Source organism: Diceros bicornis, chromosome 7, assembly GCF_020826845.1.
Source record: "Diceros bicornis minor isolate mBicDic1 chromosome 7, mDicBic1.mat.cur, whole genome shotgun sequence".
Taxonomy (NCBI): domain Eukaryota; kingdom Metazoa; phylum Chordata; class Mammalia; order Perissodactyla; family Rhinocerotidae; genus Diceros; species Diceros bicornis.
In genome coordinates, this window is record NC_080746.1 from 76,073,932 (window position 1) to 76,096,701 (window position 22,770).

Here is a 22,770-nt window from a genome sequence, read left to right on the forward strand (position 1 = left end):
AAGGAAAAAGACAAACACCCAAAAATCAATCCTGAAGGAAGAGAAATCTACAATCTAAGTGACAAAAGAATTCAAGACACCCATCATAAGAACACTCAACGAGCTACAAGAGAATTCTGAAAGACAGTTCAATGAAATCAGGAACCAAATTATTGAACAGAGGGAATTCTTCACAAAGGAGATCAAAACTATAAAGAAAAACCAAACAGAAGTGTTAGAGATGAAAAACACAACGGATGAGATCAAGAAAAATCTGGAGTCCTTAAACAACAGAATGGACAATATGGAGGATAGAATTAGCAATCTGGAGGATAGGAACACAGAAATGCTTCAGGTGGAGGAGGAGAGAGAATTTAGACTAAAAAAAAATGAAGAAATTCTCCAAGAAATATCCAACTCAATTAGGAAATGCAACATAAGGATTATAGGTATTCCAGAAGGAGAAGAGAGGGAAAAACGAGCAGAAAGCTTGTCCAAAGAAATAATAACTGAGAACTTCCCAAACCTGGAGAAGGAGCTGGAATTATATGTAACAGAAGCCAACAGAACTCCTAATTACATCAATGTAAAAAGACCTTCCCAAGGCATATATTAATAAAGCTGGCAAAAGTCAACAACAAAGAAAACATATTAAAGGCAGCAAGGCAGAAGAGAATCACCTACAAAGCAAGCCTTATCAGGCTCTCAACAGATTTTTCAGCAGAAACTTTACAGGCTAGGAGAGAGTGGAATGATATATACAAAACTTTGAAAGACAAAAACTTTCAGCAAATACATTATATCCAGCGAAAATATCCTTCAGATATGATGGAGAAATAAAAACTTTCCCAGATAAAAGCTGAGGGAGTTCATTGCCACAAGACACCCCCTACAAGATTTGATCAAGAAGGCCCTCATACCTGAAAAAAAAGAAAGGAAGGGTTTACAAAGCCTTGAGCAAGGGGATAAATAGGCAGACAAAATCAGAAAATTGCAACTCTCTATTAGAACAGATTAGCAAACACTTAATTATCACTCTAAAGATAAAGGGAAGGAAAATACCAAAAATAAATACCATCACTTCGTTTTAACCACAAATTCACAACACGTAACAGAATAAGTTGTGACAACAACAACTTAGAAGGGGAAAAGGAAAGGGATGAAACCTGTTTAGACTAAGAGAACAAGAGGCTATCAAGGAATGGACTATCTCATCTACAAGATCTTTTATACAAACCACACGGTAACCACTAAACAAAAAATCAGTACAAGGACATGTGTGTGGTGATGGGTTGTAATTAGTATTTTGGTGGTGAACATGATGTAATCTATGCAGAAATAGAAATACAATGATGTACACCTGAAATTTTTACAATGTTATAAACCAATGTTACTGCAATAAACAAAAAATTAAAAAAAAAAAATCAGTACAAGGACACAAATGATAAATAAAGATAAAACTGAGAATACCATCATAGAGAGCCACCAAACTGAATTAGCAGTCCAAAACACATGGAACAAGAAACAAGGGAAATACATAACAACTGAAAAACAAGCGATAAAATGGCAGCATTAAGCCGTCATATATCAATAATCACTCTAAATGTGAATGGATTGAATTCCCCAATCAAAACACAGAGGCTGGATGGATTAAAAAACAAGACCCAACAATTTGCTGCCTCCAGGAAACACATCTCAGCTCTAAAGACAAAGACAGGCTTAGAGTGAAGGGATGGAAGACGATACTCCAAGCTAATGGCAAGCAAAAGAAAGCAGGTGTTGCCATACTTCTATCAGACAAAGTAGACTTCAAGATAAAAAAGCTAATGAGAGACAAAGAGGGGCAATATATAATGATAAAAGGGACACTCCACCAAGAAGACATATCACTTATAAATATATATGCACCCAACACAGGAGCACCAGAGTACATAAAGCAACTTTTAACAACCCAAAAAGGAGATATCAACAGCAATACAATAATAGTAGGGGACCTTAACACCCCACCTTACATCAACGGATAGATCATCCAGACAGAAAGTCAACAAGGAAATAGTGGACTTAAACAAAAAACTAGACTAGATGAACTTAATAGATATATATAGAGCACTCTAGCCAAAAACAGCAGATTACACATTCTTCTCAAGTGCAAATGGAACATTCTCAAGGATAGACCATATGTTGGGAAACAAGGCAAATATCTATAAATTTAAGAAGACTGAAATCATAACAAGCATCTTTTCCGACCATAAAGCTATGAAACTAGAAATCAACTACAAGAAAAAAGCTGGGAAAGTGGCAAAGATGTGGAGACTAAACAACATGCTACTGAACAACCAATGGATCATTAGAGAAATTAAAGGAGAAATCAAAGAATATCTGGCGACAAATGAAAATGAAAATACACCATACCAACTCACATGGGATGCAGCAAAAGCGGTCCTGAGAAGGAAATTCATAGCAATACAGGCTCACCTTAACAAACAAGAAAAATCCCAAATAAGCAATCTTAAACTACACCTAACAGAATTAGAAAAAGAAGAGCAAACAAAGCCCAAAGTCAGCAGGAGGGAAATAATAAAAATTAGAGCAGAAATAAATGAAATTGAAACCAAAAAACCAGTAGATAGGATCAATGAAACAAAAAGCTGGTTCTTTGAGAAGATAAACAAAACTGACAAACCCTTAGCCAGACTCACCAAGAAAAAAAGAGAGAAGGCTCAAAGAAATAAAATTAGAAATGAAAGAGGAGAAATCACAACTGATATCACAGAAATACAAAGGATTATAAGAGAATACTATGAAAAACGATATGCCAACAAATTGGACGATCTAGAAGAAATGGATAAATTCTTAGACACATAGAACCTCCCAAAACTGAATCAAGAAGAAATAGTGGATCTGAATAGACCAATCACAAGTAAAGAAATTGAAACAGTAATCAAAAACCTCCCAAAAAATAAAAGTCCAGGACCAGATGGCTTCTCTGAAGAATTTTACCAAACATTCAAGGAAGATTTAGTACCTATCCTTCTCAAACTATTCCAAAAAACAGAGGAAGATGGAACACTTCCTAACACATTCTACAAGGCCAACATAACTCTGATACCAAAGCCAGACAAAGACAATACAAAGAAGGAAAATTACAGGCCAATATCACTGATGAACATAGACGCAAAAATCCTCATCAAAATATTGGCAAACCGAATACAGGAATACATTAGAAAGATCATATACCATGATCAAGTGGGATTTATACCAGGGACACAGAGATGATTCAACATCTGCAAATCAATCAATATGATATACCACATCAACAAAATGAGGAATAAAAACCACGTGATCATCTCAATAGATGCAAAGAAAGCATCTGACAAGATCCAACTCCATTTATGATAAAAACTCTCAACAAAATGGATATAGAAGGAAAGTACCTCAACATAATAAAGGCCATATACGACAGACCCACAGCCAACATCATACTCAACAGGGAAAAACTGACAGCCATCCCTCTGAGAACAGGAACAAGACAAGGGTGCCCACTCTCATCACTCTTATTCAACATAGTATTGGAGGTTCTGGCCAGAGCAATTAGACAAGAAAAAGGAATAAAAGGAATCCAAATAGGCAATGAAGAAGTGAAACTCTCACTGTTTGCAGATGACATGATTTTATATACAGAAAACCTTAAAGAATCCATCAGAAAACTATTAGAAATAATCAACAACTACAGCAAAGTTGCAGGATACAAAATCAACTTCCAAAAATCAGTTGCATTTCTATACTCTAATAATGAAATAACAGAAAGAGAACTCAAGAATACAATCCCATTTACAACTGCAACAAAAAGAATAAAATATCTAGGAATACATTTAACCAAGGAGGTGAGAGACCTATACAATGAAAACTATAGGACATTATTGAAAGAAATCGATAATGACGTAAAGAAATGGAAAGATATCCCATGCACATGGACTGGAAGAATAAATATAGTTAAAATGTCCACACTACCTAAAGGAATCCACAGATTCAATGCAATCCCAATCAGAATCCCAATGACATTCTTCATGGAAATAGAACAAAGAATCCTAAAATCCATATGGGTCAACAAAAGACCTCGAATAGCTAACACAATCCTGAGAAAAAAGAACACAGCTGGAGGCATCACAATCCCTGACTTCAAAATATACTACAAAGTGCTCACTTCGGCAGCACACATACAAAATATACTACAAAGCTATAATAATCAAAACAACGTGGTACTGGTACAAAAACAGACACACAGATCAATGCAACAGAACTAAAAGTCCAGAAATAAAACCACACATCTATGGACAGCTAATCTTTGACAAAGGAGCTAAGAACACAGAACAGAGAAAGGGAAGTCTCTTCAATAAACAGTGCTGGGAAAACTGGATAGCCACATGCAAAAGAATGAAAGTAGACCATTATCTTGCACCATACATAAAAATTAACTCAAAATGGATCAAAGACTTGAAGGTAAGACCTGAAACTATAAAACTCTTAGAAGAAAATATAAGCAGAACACTCTTTGACATCAGTCTTAGAGGGATCTTTTCGAATTCCATGTCTACTTGGGCAAGAGAAACAAAAGAAAAAATAAATAAGTGGGACTTCATCAGACTAAAGAGCTTCTGCAAGGCAAAGGAAACCAGGATCAAAACGAAAAAACAACCCACCAGCTGGGAGAAGATATTTGAAAATCATATATCTGACAAGGGGTTAATCTCCATAATATATAAAGAACTCACACAACTGAACAACAAAAAAACAAATAACGCAATCAAAAAATGGGCAGAGGATATGAACAGACATTTTTCCAAGGAAGATATACAGATGGCCAACAGGCATATGGAAAGATGTTCAACTTCACTGATCATCAGGGAAATGCAAATCAAAACTACACTAAGATATCACCTTACACGTGACAATGGCTATAATCTACTATTTTGTCTACTAAGACAAAAAATAACAAATGTTGGAAAGGATGGGGAGAAAAGGGAACTCTAATCCACTGCTGGTGGGAATGCAAACTGGTACAGCCTCTATGGAAAACAATATAGAAATTCCTCAAAAAATTAAAAATAGAAATACCTTATAATCCAGCTATCCCACTTCTGGGTATTTATCCAAAGAACTTGAAATCAACAATCCAAAGAGGCTTATGCACCCTTATGTTCATTGCAGCATTATTCACTATAGCCAAGATGTGGTAGCAACCCAAGTGTCCATCAACGGATGATTGGATAAAGAAGATGTGGTATATTTATATACAATGGAATACTACTCAGCCATAAAAAAGACAAAATCGTCCCATTTGCAACAACATGGACGGACCTGGAGGGTATTATGTTAAGTGAAGTAAGTCTGACAGAGAAAGACAAACACTGTATGACTTCACTCATATGTGGAATACAAACTAACACACGGACAGAGAGAACAGTTTGGTGGTTACCAGGGGGAAGGGAGTTGGGGGGTGGGCACAAGGGGTGAAGGGGGCGCACTTACGTGGTGACTGACAAATAATAATGTACAACTGGAATCTCACAATGTTATAAACTATTATGACATCAATAAAGAAACAAAAAACAAAAAAACAAAACACGTAAGCCTCCAACTTCAGTGAGATGATACAACTTGGTTACATTATCAAAGCATTTATTAGAAAAAATAAATAAATACACTAACAAGAAGCTTCCCAACATACAACTGAGTAAAACTTTAGAGACTAAGACAAAAAAAACTGCATGTGCTTTAGTTCATAGAAACAACATATAGTACAACTTACAGGGTAGCATAAGCAATTAACAAAGGACTGTCATAAGGGACCGAGTCATCCAATAACTTTAATCTTGTTGGTAGGTCTCCTTCTTCCATCTCCATATACGTGGGATTGGAACTGGCCATTTCTGAAAGAGAAAGCACACCCTTTTCCCTTCATCTCATAGCTATAAATATTCAATTTATGAACACATTCATTCAACAATCACTAGTCATGAACCTATTGTGTTCAAGGCCCAGTGTTTGTTAAGCATTGTAAGAGGCAAAGAACAAGATACAACCTCTACTCTTAAGGACCCTAAAATTAAATTGGGAGGCAAAGCATACTGAAAGTTTTAAATAAGACAAAGGAACAGAGAACCAATACATACGTGATTATCCTTGAAAAGGGTGTATGTATATGTGTGTATATAAATAATTTACATCATTAATTTTATATATAATATTATATATTTTATATATATAATATATATATTATATATGATATATAATATTATATAATATATATAATATATAATATATGTATAATATATATAATATAATATGTATATTATATAATATATATTTTATAATATATAAACTATATATCTGCCATCAAAGCCAAATTCCTCAGTGTTTTTCTAGAACCAGTGCCCCTACTCCATCTTTTAAAGCAAAATAAATTCATTAAATTTAATTAAATCAATTTTTTAAAAATATTTGCCCTACTTTTCAAAAACATCAGTTATAGCAAATCTTCTTCTTCTGAAGGAAGATTTGACTTTTGGGAATAGCCAAGTCATTTAAAGCCAAGTGTGGTAAACACAGTGACTGATGATCTAGTTAAAACTACTGGTAGTTAAAAATATATATATGAATCTAAAGTAAAACGAGGTTTTTCAAGTAGTTTTCAACTGGCTCTGACAACCAACCTCAAAGAACAGTTCCACAAGCTGTTTTCCACAATTACAGCATCATTAGAAAGGTGCAGCCTGTTCAGTAGACCATTTCTAAAAAGCCAACCTTCAATTTCTGATATATCTATTTTTAAAAAAATCATTTTTTCCCAATCAGTTTCGTTATTTCCAATTTGATTGTGTCAGGCAGTCAGTACTTAAAGGAATCAGAGGAGGAGGCCACCATTTAGAGCTGAGAAGTGAGGGAAAGCTTTGACTTGGGGGGAGCCAAGCCAAACGCATCCTCAGAAATTCAAGCAAGCAGCTGCATCATCTCAAACCGCGCATCACGCTTGCTCCATCCAGCTCTGGTAATAATCTAACAACCATTCAGGCTGATGGAGACTCTTTTCTGCTATTTTCCCGTGACCAGGGTTGGGTATGATCACATAACAGAGACAGATACAGCAAATTTCCAGTAAGTAATAATGTCAAACATTTGAACCTATTTCAAGAGAAATAACTTCTCTTATTTCACATAAAAGACAGTCTACCTCAACTCTGAAAAGGAAAATGAAATCATTTCTTATGCTTTTAAGTGCTAAATGTAAACTGAAGCAGAATCACAACCATAAATCCATGTTTCTAGAAAACTAAAAGATCTTTAAGTCAGTTATATAAAAATGTATCTCTACTTGTAACTATTCACTTTTGGAAATGAATGAAAAGTTTGCTTCAAATCTAAGTGAATTGTTAGAAACACAGCATCTTTTATTCAAGCAGAATTTTCAATTAAGAAAATTCACCTCGGGCCGGCCTCATGGCTTAGCGGTTCAGTGCGCGCACTCCACTACTGGCGGCCGGGGTTTGGATCCCGGGCACACACCGACGCACAGCTTCTTCGGCCATGCTGAGGCCGCGTCCCACATACAGCAACTAGAAGAATGTGCAACTATGACATACAACTATCTACTGGGGCTTTGGGGAGGAAAAAAAGGAGGATTGGCAATAGATGTTAGCTCAGAGCCGGTCATTTTTTTTTTTTTTTTAAAGATTTTATTTATTTATTTTTCCCCCCCAAAGCCCCAGTAGATAGTTGTATGTCACAGCTGCACATCCTTCCAGTTGCTGTATGTGGGACACGGCCTCAGCATGGCTGGAGAAGCGGTGCATCGGTGCACGCCCGGGATCCGAACCCGGGCCGCCAGCAGCGGAGCACGCGCACTTAACCGCTAAGCCACGGAGCCGGCCCACAGAGCCGGTCTTCCTCAGCAAAAAGAGGAGGATTAGCATGGATGTTAGCTCAGGGCTGATCTTCCTCACAAAAAAACAAGAAAAAAGAAAATTCACCTCTTCAACAACCTGGGACTATGCAGCAGAAAGGGCATGTATTTCTCTGGGGTATGAGAGCTGGTTTCCATATAAGGATGACAAACAGTGTGACCTTCAATCAAGTGTGAAGTAGAGACTACTGGCTGTCAACCAAAATCTCTAGGGAGCTCTTCACACATATCCACTCTCTTCCTTCTAGACTCCTGGATAGGTCACATGTCCCAGTCTCCTTTGCAGGTAGGTGGGGCCATGTGATACAATTCCCATCAATGGCATGTAAACAGAAGAGACGTAAGCCACCACCAGGCCAGGCCTATAAGAGAACATGTTTGCCCCTTCCACATGCTTTCTCCTGGACATAGCAACCGGATCTCAACCACAAGCCCAAAGGAGGAAGGAGCTCAAAAAAACAAACGAAGAAACTTGGAACCTTGGATTATCACAGGGAAGAGAGCTGCCCATTAACCTGGAACAGGTCCTGGACTGGAATGTGAGCAAGAAATAAACCTCTTTTATATCTGAATTATTATGAGATATTTATTACAGCAGTTTAGCCTACTTAACTATTATAATCTGTCTCAGTTTCCTCACCTATTAAATGAAATACCACCATCTACTCTGAAGGCTGCTGTAAAGATAAAAGGAGATGATGCCTGTGAAGTATTTAGCAGAATATCTGGCACACGGTAAATATTCAATAAATGGTATATATTATTTCTATATTAGTAAGTTACATGAGGGATTTTCTTGTTTTTATATATTTGCATTTATAAAAATCTTACTTTAACCCCAACTTCTCCAATATTGCTATATCATTTTCTGAATATGATTGGGAGAGAAATAAAACTAATTTCTTATAATACGGTTGCAAATCAAAGCAACATTTAATGAACTATTAAAAATTAAATTGAGTGGAAAACAGAATGGAAGTTGACCAGAACACAGGTGACTTTCTACTTAAATCTTTTTTTTTTAACTCAAAAATGCCAAGATGCTATTGTCCTCTATACTAATTTCTATCCTTGGTAAGGCAATCTGATTATTACCTTTCAATCCTTCAATAAAAGTATCCCAAACAGAAGGACTGTTAGTGTAACTAAGCTTGATACTCTCCTTTGCTCTTGTCAAGTCCAGGAGAAAAAAGTACTTCTTTAGGAACTGACAAGCCAGAGTTTCAGGAGAGCACTGTTGCAAAGTGTGGTCCACATGTCCACTTGTGCTTTTCATCTCAGAATTCAATACATTTAATTCCAAACACAATGTTGTCAATTCAGCCAAGTCCTTCTGAAGACCGTTTGCTATGCTGCATGGAGAAGATACTCGAAAGAGGTCATCCAAGGGCTCCCTCAGAGTATTCACAGATTCACATGCTGTTTGATCCACAGTTTCTTCGTTGCAGAGAGAGTCTCTTTTTTCTTTTTCATTATCGTCATCTAATATCCCCTTTTTTGACTCATCAAGCAATAGGACATCCTGGTTCGGGGTCATGGATGAGTGGCCAGTATGTGAAATGCCTAAAAAATCCTTTATGGCAAATGTTTTTTCTAACTGTGAAAGCCACTCCTGTAAAACCATTCTCAGAGATGTGGGTTCAAATAAAACCAGTGGGTCCTGTAGCTTGGTCCTACACAAGACAGACAAATATGAAATTTATGTTTCACATGTTTTTTTGAAACAAATTATTTCATGCTAAATAAACCTAACAGATACAACATACTTATCTGGAATAAATGTTACTCTTTAACTCTTTAACAATTATCTCAGTAAGATGACAATACAGAGAACATTAACTTTGTACTAATTCTTGAATTTCAATTGCAAATGAGACTACCTCTGCCCCACATCGTCTCTGGACCACTACTGATGATCTCAAAAAGCCATTCCTATTCACTATAAAATTTCTCATCCATAAATACTCACATTGCTTCTGCTGTTGCTATTTTGAGCTCTTGGAGCTTATCTTCTTCTGGAGGTTGACCAGTTACTTCTTTTTCTCCCCTAGAAAAGTGTGAAAAGAGTTAGAGGGGACTAGAGGTTCCTTAGACAAATATTTCTAAGTGCTTACTAAGTGGCAGGTGTCGTAGTTAAGGTTACATGAGACAAAGAGATGAGTAGAAAAAATGGTCCAAGGCCTCAAGATCAGTAAACTCTAGTCAGAAAGAAAGGCATGCAAACGACAAACTGTAATATAAAAGAAAATGAAATGAATGTCAAAGAGCAGCACAAACATTGTGCTATGAAAGCACAGAAAAAAGAATCATTATTCGGACTAGGCAATCAAGGGAAGCTTTCCTGAGGAAGTGGTATTTGTATCAGGAAAAACGGGGGAAAAATACTGCAGTTGGGAGAAAGAGCATGAAGAAAGGTAGTAAGGTGTTCACACCCAATTCTTCCTCTGGACTAGAATTTAGAGTGCTTAGTGGGATGTGCTTGGAAATGAGGCTGGAAAGGTGGGCTAAGGGCTGCCTTAAATGCCATAGCAAATATCTTTACTTTTTTCCTATGAATATATGGATACACTAAGTTATCTGAGGATAACACACCTTTTATGCCATCTGACTGTGCAGATACTCTGGGCCTATGGGTGTCTCTGAATTCCTGGGTGAGTGCTGAGCTTGCCTGCCTCTAATGCCCAGATCCCCTGAACTATACAGAGACCACATGGACAAGATACTTCACCCTGTGCCAGACTAAGGCTCTGATACAAGTCGACTGCATAAGGACTATGCCAGCAGCATATCATAGGGAGGTACAGGACAAGACATCTTACATTACAGGCCAGAGAGCATTAGTGACTTACGCAAGGCCATACGCTAATCAAAAGTGGAACCAGGACAAGGCACAGATTCTTGATTATCCTACTCTTAAACCTAATACTCCTTCTCTAACATCCCAGACGTTTGAAGAGATTTGGAGAGGAGGGAGGTTGTATAAGGGAAAGATGGAAGAGGTGCTAAATTAAAACTCTGTCTCAGAGAAAACTGTACTGTGGTTACCAGGGGCGGTGGGGGTGGGCACAAGGGGTGAAGGGAGACAAGTACATGGCGATGGACAAACAAAAATGTACAACCCAGAATTTCATAGTTATAAACTAATAAAACATCAATTAAAAAAAAATTTAATTGTAAAAAGATAATGCTTGCCAAAAAAAAAATAGGGAGAGACACTGGACACAATTAAAATCTCACTATCCGGCTAGTAAAAAAAAAAAAAAAAACTCTGTCTCAATAGACTTGCTATGGGTTGATGGAAGTTTCCAATGCTTACTTTATGGTATTCACAATTTTTATGAGCTACACAATCTCTAATGAACAGGGTCACTGAGCCTTCTCCAACAGGACACAGTCCATGGCTTTCTTCAAACTGACAGCTGACTCCTCTAGAATTTACGCAGATTTATATGCAACAGCTTACTCAGTATCTTCCTCCTTTGGGCAGGTGATTGGACTCATATCCTCTTCACACGACTGTTCATCACCCCTGGGTTCTGGTCTCACTTTCAGATCAGGGCTTGTATGAAGGGTGCCAATCTTCTCAGTAGTTTTACGCACAAAGCTAGAAACACTGGAAGTCAAATACCATAAAGCTATTAGGAAAAATCTCATTACTGACAAGAATGAAAAATTCAGTGTCCGAGTTCTCTACGTTCCTGTTAGTCCCTGATGGCAACTTGGACTTACTAAAAAGAAAGACTCTGCTTTTAGCAACTTCATATTTCACATAAGGCCCATGTAAAATTTACAGTATAATAAGGATTCACTTCATTTACTACACTATCTTGATTCAGTCCTAAAGAAAACATCTTTAACTCCAGCTGTGTCGGCAACGCCTGTCAACTTAAGCAAAGGAGGCGATGTGATCATCTGCCCCATCCTGGCCAAAGAATTTCTTCATGAAACTCAGCTGCTAACTTGTCACAATATGTCCTTCTTAACGAGCAAAATTTGTATCCAGTAAGACTCAGATAAGCAGTTAAGTAGCTATACAAGGTCTTCTCTCTCAAACTCAAATGCCAATCCTAGGCCCATGAAGTAGCTAGAAAGACTTCTACAGAGTCTCCAATTCTGAGCCCAAATTGAGAAAGGATCAAGAAATGACTAATGATATATGGAAACTGTTCCTATCAGGAATGAGGAAAAAACAGATTTTTCAACTCTTGCTCTATCTGGAGGAAAAAACCACATCTGTAACAACTCAAATATCCAGCTACTCAAACAAAGCGGGAAGCTAAATCCCCCAGGATTGAAGAGAGAAGTCAACAGCTTCATATAACAGGTTATATGAGAAATAACCTAGAGACTTTCTGTTTTCTCATTTAAAATATCTTTCCATTCCCAGCACAAATGCGATAACTGAAGTAAAACCAGAAATGGAATTAAATGACAAGACTAATTAGTTTACCTTTCCTTGACAGCCTGAAGAGACACAAGAGGAGATGAAGAACGAAATGATAATGGAATGCCGAAAGGGAGAAAAGTTTCATTCTTATCTGTCTCCAACGTCACTGGAACATGAGAAACACTGTCTGATGAATGGAATCGGGGGGAAAGAAACAAAATCTAATCACACAGTAGTTTTTTAATCTTTAAATAAATTCTGAAATGAATAAACCAAAGGAAATAAAGGATTCAATACCAAAATCACAACTGACCCAGATACAAATGAGCAGAACACAGGCTTACAAGATGCACGGGATGGTCCACACAGAAAACACTTAGGCAGGTACCTTCATTTTCCTACTAACCCTGAATCCCCTTAAGTCAAAAAGGAAGTTTAGAGTCTCTATTAACCTCTTCTCAACAGTTCAGTCACAGGAATACTCGAACATCGAAAAGTGAAAGCAATGGCCCCCAAAACTGCAGTAATTTTTCATTCCTGATGGAAAATAATTTGGTTAGTCAGGATAAAAATGTTCCACTGTTTTGGTTAATGATCTCCTTTTAATGATGCATGATCAAAATTATGTACTTTACCAAGGTTAGCCTAACCACGAGGGAAAAAAACCCCAACTAAACATAAACCCATTCTTCTAGAGGCGAGCAAATCTATAGCTCTAGATGGAAAGTCTATCAACATAATAAAAATTATTAACACCTCATAGAAATCTCTACGCACAAGATAATCCTGGCAAACGAAGTCAGAGAAAATAACTGCTTCAAGTCAGCAACCAACAAAAGACACAGTCGTCACCTTCATTTCCCTGTGAGCCACAACACTGATCTGGTTGGTCCTCTTCTTGATGTGAGGCGAATTCTTTAAGTCTCTCATCTTCTGAGAGAGTCTGGCTGTGAAGGGAACAAGAGTCTTCATCTGACTGACTGCCTCTTCTACTACTAATGATACGATAAATACCAGAGTCCAAGATGCTGAAACTTTCCTAAAAATAAAAAGAATTCCAAAGAAATCAAAGTAAAACTTTCCTTTATAACATAACATAGCTTTTTAAGAGAAAAATCAACACTAAAAGTAGCAAGTAAACAACGATCACGGCCTATTAGGACAAACTGGTGAGCAAGGCTTAGGTTCCCGGCAGCAGGATCATTCTCATGTGCTAGTGGCATCATGCTGCCATATTTCTCTAGTTTATTTCCATAAAGCCTAGAGTGAGAATGGAGGTTAAATGAGACAATCCTGAGCTGCACTGAGACTCAGACTAGCATGAAGCATCTGAAATCACACATTAGGAGCAACTTAACTTATGCTGGAGGCTATATGAGGTACAGTTGCAAACAGCACATAATAAACAATGACAAAATGAAATGTGGCTCCAAGACACCCTAAACAGAGGCTTCATAGGGCTGCCCAATAGCTGAAAGAAAGCCTCCTCTTGAGCACCACCCCCAAAATCTACCACATGGAAAGGAAGGTAAGTTTTGGGATCCCAGAGGTAAGTGAGTACAACCTAAGGTAGAAAAATCTCACTGGACAGTAAAATCCCTTTAAAAGTGAGAATACCTACATGTGATGAAATGGAGCTTCTTCTACTGCTGCAAGCTGAATCCAACGGTTCAAATTTTAAGATCAATTCTTCCAGTTGAGAAATTAGATCACTACAGGTTGTGAGGTCCAGCTGAGATCTCAAATGCTCCAATTTATCTACAGTCAAAGATTTTCTTCCCTAATAAAAGGATAGGTAGAAACCGAACAGAATAGCTTACTATTTGTAACCAAATCTATATTCAAACGGCCAATATATTGAAAGAGGTCTAACATAGAACATAAAACCTCAAAGTTGCTTTAAAAAGGCTTAACAAGCTAGTGAAAGACTTAATGAGAATTATTTTAGAAATAAAGAATTTAATTAAGAGTTATTGTACACATAATCATCCCCCTTAACACAAGGCTTTAAATTCAAATAAATTTGTGGGTAAACGTGATTTTTTTTTTTTTAAATGGAAAGTATACCCTTTGTCTTACCCTCCACCACCCGCTATCTTTGTCATGTTCCCTTTGGGGATTTACTGCTGCTTTATCTGTAGGTCATACAGAAAGGGCCAATAAAGACAATCAACTTTGTAGCACAATCCTGCAAGCTACAATGGTTTTAACAACCCCGATAAACATGTAAGCTCTCTGACTCACTCTGCTGGCAATGATAGAATTTTGGAAAAGACAGCAAGTGCGAGCAGCCAGATTCCACAGGCCTCTCCTTAGCAGGCGTTCCACACAGCGTTCCACAGATAACAGGGAAAGATGTGAGACTTTCCCACTGAGGTGCAAACAGAACAGCTCACTCTTGCAGACAGCCACATCCTGAATATCTACAAAACCACAGGGATGGACACACAGGATGTTAACCAAATACTCCTTGTCTATTTTTGCAAAGGCTGAAATTATTCTAACAAATTCACTTCTCATAATAGGCTTCGGCTTGATTGAATTTCATCTCAAATATTTTTATACTTGCATTTCAACAAAGAAATCATATTTTAGACACTATTCTAAAAAGACCAAGAATAAAAGACATGAAGAAAGAAATGCATCTCTCTGATCTAAAATCCTAAGTTTAAAATGCAATTTTCTGTGAAAAGGAATTGAGACTTTTAAAAGAGGCCAGACTATAACATTTCTGAGAGTTACAATCTGATGTCAATGAACGGATTTTAACAAAGCACGTAAATAAACAGTTCATGAGAAAATACCTGTCTTGGCAGAATATCATGAAAGGACTCAAAAAATTACTTTTTAGTATCACTTACATGTAGAATCTAAAAAAGCTGAACTAGTAGAAACAGAGAATAAAATGGTGGTCACCAGAGGCTGGCGGGTGGGGGAACTAGGTAGATGTTGGTCAAAGGATACAAACTTCCAGTCAGAAGATGAATAAGTTCTAGAGATCTAACACACAGCATTGTGATTATAGTTAATGATACTGTATTATATACTTCAAAGTTGCTAAGAGAGGAGATCTTAACTGTTCTCACCATAAAAGGTGATAATTATATTGCAATATATAAATGTATCAAATCAACACACTGTATACCTTAAACTTATAAAATGTACATGTCGACTGTGTGTCAATCTAAAAAATAAAAAAGTTAAAAAAAAAAACAAACCAAAAAACTAGTTTTCAAGGGACATCCTTAGGGTTCTTAATCCACAAGAAATCAATGTTGATCAGATTGGTAAGTAATGGTTCCATTCTCTTTTTAATGTTTTTATGAAGTAGAAAATGACCTAAAAGGTCAAGATACATTCTTTGGGCAGCAATGCTAAAAATGCTAAATTTCCTCCATTTCTGGTTTAAACTAAAAGAATACAGATTGATTTTCTCTGTCTCAGCCACACACAATGGCTATTGTTCCTACAAGGACTTTTTGCACCCCAAACTATTAAGACACAAAATGGGAGTTAAAGCAAGACTTCTAAAAGGGGTAAAGATTCAGGGTCAGTAGAGGGGAAAAAAATGAACCTAATTCAATCCTTAGCAGTGGTTACTAATATTTAAGAACAAAGAGGGGCCAGCCCGGTGGCATAGTGGTTAAATCCGCGCGCTCCGCTTCAGCAGCCCAGGGTTCACAGGTTCAGATCCCTTGCACAGACCTACACATGACTCATCAAGTCGCGCTGTGGCAGCGTCCCACATACAAAATAGAGGAAGACTGGCACAGATGTTAGCTCAGGGCCAATCTTCCTCCCCCCAAAAAAAGAATAAATAAAAACTGTATTTAAAAGTACCCATGAAAAACTAAATAACTGAACACAAATTCACAAATGTATGCCTGTGAAGTACCTTAAAATGGGAAACATCTATGACATCAATCTTTAAAAGAAATGTCACCTCGTCTATTTTTCCACTTCTTACACTACAAGAGAACCCTCCTACGATAGTTAAATCTTTCACAAGCATGAGATTAAAAATTATGTAAGGAAGAAAAATATAATTACCTTTGACTTCACTCCAAAGAAGAACTTGAACATTCTGAGGAATGAAAATATAAATTCCTCTTTCTGTCCAAGTCAGCACACACTGCTCACTGCAAGCGAAAATGGAAGAAGTCAAGAAAATTCTAGTGTGCTCAGAATCAGATGTTTATAATTCCCTGAATTCAGACCCTCACATTAACTATTAAAGTATAATCAGCCTGTACAAAGAAAACACAACAGTGATCCAGCTCATCAAGTCCTAACACCTCTTTTCTGTCAGTAACAACAGCCCACTAAAAAATAGCATAATATGATGCCAAATTGGGAAAAATTCAGATATATACACTAAATATCTTCTAGAAAAAGACAAGGCTGGTATCTTACTTGACGTTTGTTAAGGCGGCTACACTTCCATATCTGGTATGATGTGGGCACATTTAAAACAAAGACTAAAGATAACACCCCATCACCAATCACTGTTCTAGTGAACCACTTTTAGGGATGCTGATATTTTGACATCATTAGTTGTGTGTGGGCAATAAAAGGTTGAAACCTCTTGGTAAATTATGTGCCAGGAGCTTTATTAAACGCTCTACCAATACTATCTAACCCTGTAGCAACTCAGCAACATAGCTGTGTTATCTCTATTTTATAAAAAAGAAAACTGAAGCTCAGAGAGAGAAAATAATATGCCCAAGGCCATTCAGCATGAATGTAAAAGAGTCAGAATTTATACCAAGGACCATCTGGCTCCAAAACCTGGACTTTTTTCTTTATACCTCACAAAATCTACTTCTTCCCTCATTTATCCTCATTGACCCACCCACTGTTATCTGGAATCCTGATTGTTCCACTTAATTGTATTCTCAAAAAAGTCATAGATTTCCTAACTGCCAAATCTTATAACTCTTCCTCACTCCCCTTCTTCTTGATCCCCAAGCAGGGGCCAACACTGCTGACTGTTTCTTCCTGAAACTCGCCTCCCCGGACTCTGGAACACTGCACCTTCTTGGTCCACCTTCCTTTCCAGGCCTCTGGGACTCTCCAACTCTGCTCATCTCTCTTATACTCCTTTGCTCATATATCTCATTTACTCTCTCAAGGTGCTACTATATTTTATACAACACTGGCAATCTCTGCTTCTTGCCGCTGGTCAGGGCATTCCCCAATTCACAATGTTCTCATTCCAGCCACCGTTCAAGGAGCAGCAGAAGCTCTACACCCTCTGAAATCCTCCCCGACAGCCCACAGCCATCGGTCTTCCCCCTGCACTCAGCCTATCTCTTGCCAACACTGCTCATATGGCACTTAATCATGAACTGCACTGTCACAACTCTTATTTTCTTTATTGTTATTAAACTTTTTGTAGAAATAAACCACATCTCTTCAACAAATTATAATCTTGAGAGCAGTGACCCTTTTTTTTCTTTATGTCCCTAAGAGTACTAAAAATGGTACTATGTGGCTATGAAACTCAGAGTGATATTTAACAGGAATTGGGTCCTCACACAAATATTAAACATTTTGCCAATATAAGACCAGATCACTGTCCTTATAGGAAAGTAATCTTTGTCACAAAAATGGAAGAAATGGTCAGAATCCTAGTGCAGTAAGTAAAATTGGAAGGCTACCTTCAGGAGCCAGGGAGAAAAAATGAGAGGCTAGGAGATCCCTGAGTGAAGAGGATCATGATTTTGATACTGAACTGGATATTAGCTTGGAAAGATTCCTTAGGAATAGCAACCTAAATTAGATGGGGGTGGGGGGATGGAGTAGATAAGAGCTGATTCTTTATAATTTATACATTCCTTATCCCTCTATCCCTTCACTGATAATCAACAGCCTGGGACACAAGCCTAACAGCATTGTTTAAATAGCCAAGGAAGAGAAAGTGATACCAGTGGGCCCAAAAGGATACAAAGTATATAAGTTTGCTTCCTTGTGGGATCTGTGCGAGTAACAGTAAAGGTTTCCACAGGACACAAGTGTACAGGAGGGAAAAAAGTAAATAAACAGAGACAAAATGCCCTCCTACTCATGGTTTTTAAAAAAATCCTTGTTGAATTCTTCAATTTAGCTATTATTCGAGAGCCTTCTATGTGCCTAGCACTCTGCCCATAGTACAGAAGTTGACAATCAGGTGCTGGGATGGATATTACAGTGAAATAGGGGTGGCGAGGCAGGAATTAACAGGTGCGACAACAGTGCACGGGAATACATGTTAATGGAAGTCTGCTGGAGGAGTCGGCAAAGGCTCCAAAGTAGCAGTAACTATGGCTTAAGCTGAGGAGTAGGCAGAGCCAGATCACGAAGGGCTTTGTTTGCTCTGGCAGGAACCCTAACGGGAGCTTTAAATAGCTTAACTCAGAGGAATAACCCAGACGGGAGAACCAAGCGGACTGGGCCTCGCCATGAGAAAACAGACTCTTGGGTGAGGGACTTGCCCACACCGCACACATCAGTGCCAGGCACTGAGACCAACAGTGAACAAAACAGACACGGAGCCCTCACAGACCTTGCTATCTAGGAATAAGACAGAAATGTTGTACGAATATGTAATCATGAACTGTGATAAATGTCATAAGGAAGAGTTTTTAATATGCTTTATGTAATTATGGGCAAATAAATAGCTGTCTTTCTGCAGTAACTTTCAGAATGAATTATGGATTTATGAAAGTGGTACAGTCTACAATTTACTTTTAAATACTTTAGTGTAGGCAATGTGACATATACACACATTAGTTAGGGGCAATAAGTTAATATTTCAAGTGTTTTAAAAAAAAACACATTCTAAGAGCAGTTAGCTAACCTTTGAAAAAACCCAGTCAGGAGTCCACACTCCAGAGTACCCTATAACAACCTCTAAATAACTTCTCTGATTCTGCAGTAGAGATCTCATGCAATAATTTTCCATTGATGAAATAAGTAGAATTCCAAGCACACAGAGAGGCTGGAAATCATACACTGGCACCCCAACGCTTCCAGAACAAGGTGTCAGGATTGGCAAGCCCAGCAGCTGACAGCCTTGAGTGGCGCTCTGTGCTGCCACTTAATAGTGGACTTTTGCACCTAATCCAAGTAGGAAGCCAGCTGACCCTGACATTAGAATATGGCTGAATCCGCCTCGAGCAGATCTTTCATGCAGGGTACTTGTCAGAAGACCTAAAGGACAGAGAGCTGAAATTTCACCAAACTTACAACAACAAGTTCTACAACTATTTTTGTGCCTGCTTGCTAAGAAACAAACACGTGTGTGGCAGATTTCAATCTGAGACTTGCTTTCACTGTAACATCCCACCAGGTAGGGGAGGTTAGGAAAGAACAAGTCCCTGTAGCTCTTAGTTCTGTCAGAAGTCTCTGACAATTACAAACTGTCCAATTGGTTTAGGTTGGTTCAAAACAGAAAGGGAAGCATACTTCTATGATCTTTCATTCTTCTTAGAACACTTCATGTAACACAGTCATTTCCTAATTTTCTAAAAATAATTTAGTACAAAAACAACCTTAAAAAGCTAACTGCCTCTGAACAAGAAACAAAGAGAAAAAGTTAAGTGTTCACTTTTTTTTAAAGGATCAAAGGGAGAAACTCACCTAAGATGCAAGAGTTTGGGGAAAGACAAAGACTGCGAGGATCCAACTGTATGATCGTACTGAGGTTCTGTCCTAAAAGTAAACACACCTGCTAATCACTTAATCACAACATAGATCCTACTTCACTCTTAGAAGGCATAATAAAATCTTTAATGCACACAGAATATCAGAGATTTCAACCCAACCCCTGCATGTAAATCCCTCAAACACTCCCTACCAGCCACACAAATCATTACCTTAGAGTAATCACAGGGAGAGGTGGCGACGAGAGGAGGTTCTTAAACTGATGTGTACTGATAACTTCCCCATCAAAGTTCACTTCCCACAACCTGGAGCCAGGACGAGCGCAATATACTAGGGGTGGCTGGCCCACACTACATCTTGCAGGGAAAAAACAAGCTCCATATTCTCCATCTCTTTCCTTGTTTCCAATCTTCCAAAACTTTTCTCTAATATCCAAAAAGGAAGAGAAAGCATGTTTCCTTACAAAAAAGTCAAAAACAATGGCACTCCAAACCAGCATGGCCATAACAACCCCTCCCACACGTCCTCACTCTATTCATATTAGCAATATACTGGAAAGGAGAATAGAGTGGAAAGGTCAAAACAGTTCTGATTTGCCATTAACTATTTCTGTGACAGAAAGCAAGCCACTTCACATTAGCACTCAGTTCATTATCCACAGAATGAGGGGTTCAGAATTAATGTGAAGGCCCCTTTCAAATCTAAAAAATGAGTGTTACCAAACTATTTCATACATCCGTAAATTTATTTCCTAAATTCTACTGATTGCTTCTCAAATCACCTTGTAAACATTCTTTGGACACTCCATGGAAGCTGCTTATCTACCTTTCCAACCCTGTCTCCCAGCCACTCCCCTGACACAAACACCCAATAAACTCCTCACTCTTTCCTCAAAATGCCAAGTCCTTCTGAAACTCTGTTCCTTGAAACATTCTGTTCCCTTATGATTACATGATATATAAAATATCTATAAAAGAGCTTAGCACACTGCCCAGGAACATGGAAGGTGATAACGAAGAGAATGTCTCTTCCTGAAAACTCCCTTACTTATTCTTCATGACTTAGCTCCATCATTCCTCCTCTGAGACTTCCTCGACTCTCACAGCTGAATTACATGCTTCCCATGCTGCGTTTTCATAGCACTTACCACGTTATATATGGCATGGTAACTGGTCTACCTGAACAATAGACTATGACTTTCTTCAGGACAAAGGCCATTTCTTATTCTTCTTTAGTGGAATTCCCAGTGTATAGTGCAGCATCTGGCCCACAGAAAGCACTAAATACATGATAGTTCTCCATATACTCACTCTTTTATTGGATAATGATCTACTATGCTCTCTAGTGTAAATTTACTACATGACCTTAAATCATTCAATAAATATCCCTGTACTTATTTGCTTCATGAATATAACATCAGCTTTACTATAAGAATATGAATGTGGAAGTGTTTTGAAATGTACAGAGAGCAATAAAAGAACTTATGGTTTTATTACCTATGTTGCTTATGTGCGAAATGAAATATATTTCTTGCTTATTTTCTATCCTCTATGGTGCTTAATACAGTGCTAAGGATCCAGAGGAATGCAAAAAGTGTTTGCTGAGTGAACCAATACAGCCAACTTATTCTCATTTGTGTGCTCATTAATCTTACTTTCTACATTTTCAAACAATAGGTGACAGGCACAAGGCTAAGTATTTCATATACAGATAGCTAATCCTTAAAACTATCTCTACATTCTGGATGGGGCAACTGACTTTAGCAAGGTTTAAAAAGTGGCAGGACCAGAACTTGAAATCATATTGTCAGGCTCCACTACCCAAGGTTTTCCCCCTAAGCCACAGTTCTTTGTCTCTGTTTGTTCTATTCCCTCCTGGGACCCACCTTGTTCATTAACAATACCAACAGAAAATAGACAGTGACTGGCAGGAGAAGCAAATTCATATCTATCACTTCGGTTTAGTAATAAGGAGACTTGGTTAAAAAAAAAAATGCTCTTTGTTGGGAGGGAATACAGGTTAAAACAAACAAAAAATTTTAAACATAAATGAATTTTTTAAATTACTGTACTATCCATGTTCCCCAAAACTGAATTCTAGCTAACAGAAAATGGGCATTTCTAAAACAATGCAGCAGGTTCTATGTTATTCTCACTCTCAACTCTAGCCGCACCCCTCTGAAATGGGAAAATAATGATTAGCAACTCTATTGCACAGAGGGAAAAATAAACCTCCACTTATTTAGCTCTTTATTTCAAAAAGTCTCTCATATATACCATTTCACTAGATCCTCAGAATAACCCTGATAAGGTGTTAATTCAGTTCAGTGTTCTGACCACTTGTCAGAATTTCAGCCAAATTTCTGAATTGGGCGTTTAGGTAAACTTGAAAAGCTATAGAGGAAGAATAGTTAAGAAATTTGTGAAGCTAACAAATATTTTACCAAAATCTTAAGGGTGGAGTTAACAGCTAAAGGTCCAATGTCAAAGGATGTAATAGAGGTAACTGAGGTAACAGGAAGGGCACAGAATGGAGACAGGAAGGCTCTAGTCTTGCCTGCCTCTTCTCGCCTGCGTGATGTCAGGAAGGCTCCACCACTCACTAGGCCTAGGCTTTCCGATCCACAAAAACGACAGTGACACTAGATGATCTCTAAGTCTTCCAGTTAAGTCTACCTTCATCACTGAGCTATAGTCTGAAATAGGTTAGAACCAAGTACACCATCCTTCCTACTAATTCCATGTAAATTGACCATTTGCATCTCAAAGCCTTGCCTCCCTGCTGTCCAGCTATGTTCTCT

The 22,770-nt window shown here is 37.9% G+C and overlaps 1 protein-coding gene across 8 annotated transcripts in view; it reads right to left on the minus strand.

The window, feature by feature from the left end:
• Nucleotides 1-22,770, minus strand: part of HPS5 (HPS5 biogenesis of lysosomal organelles complex 2 subunit 2) — a 44,503-nt gene that overhangs the window by 11,161 nt on the left and 10,572 nt on the right. For 7 of the 8 annotated variants that reach the window (XR_009220821.1, XM_058546094.1, XM_058546095.1 and 4 more), the window contains exons 7-17: nt 20,183-20,395; nt 19,947-20,018; nt 16,377-16,465; nt 14,571-14,749; nt 13,948-14,106; nt 13,179-13,365; nt 12,390-12,513; nt 11,403-11,552; nt 9,909-9,986; nt 9,035-9,612; nt 5,789-5,909 (exon numbers count right to left, since the gene is read on the minus strand). Coding sequence is in view for 7 of the 8 variants with exons in the window: in XM_058546094.1 (XP_058402077.1) it covers nt 5,789-5,909; nt 9,035-9,612; nt 9,909-9,986; nt 11,403-11,552; nt 12,390-12,513; nt 13,179-13,365; nt 13,948-14,106; nt 14,571-14,749; nt 16,377-16,465; nt 19,947-20,018; nt 20,183-20,395 (1,950 nt within the window). In the remaining variant the exon portion in view is untranslated. The remainder of the gene's footprint in view (nt 1-5,788; nt 5,910-9,034; nt 9,613-9,908; nt 9,987-11,402; nt 11,553-12,389; nt 12,514-13,178; nt 13,366-13,947; nt 14,107-14,570; nt 14,750-16,376; nt 16,466-19,946; nt 20,019-20,182; nt 20,396-22,770) is intronic. The other variant, XM_058546097.1, reaches the window with a different exon arrangement.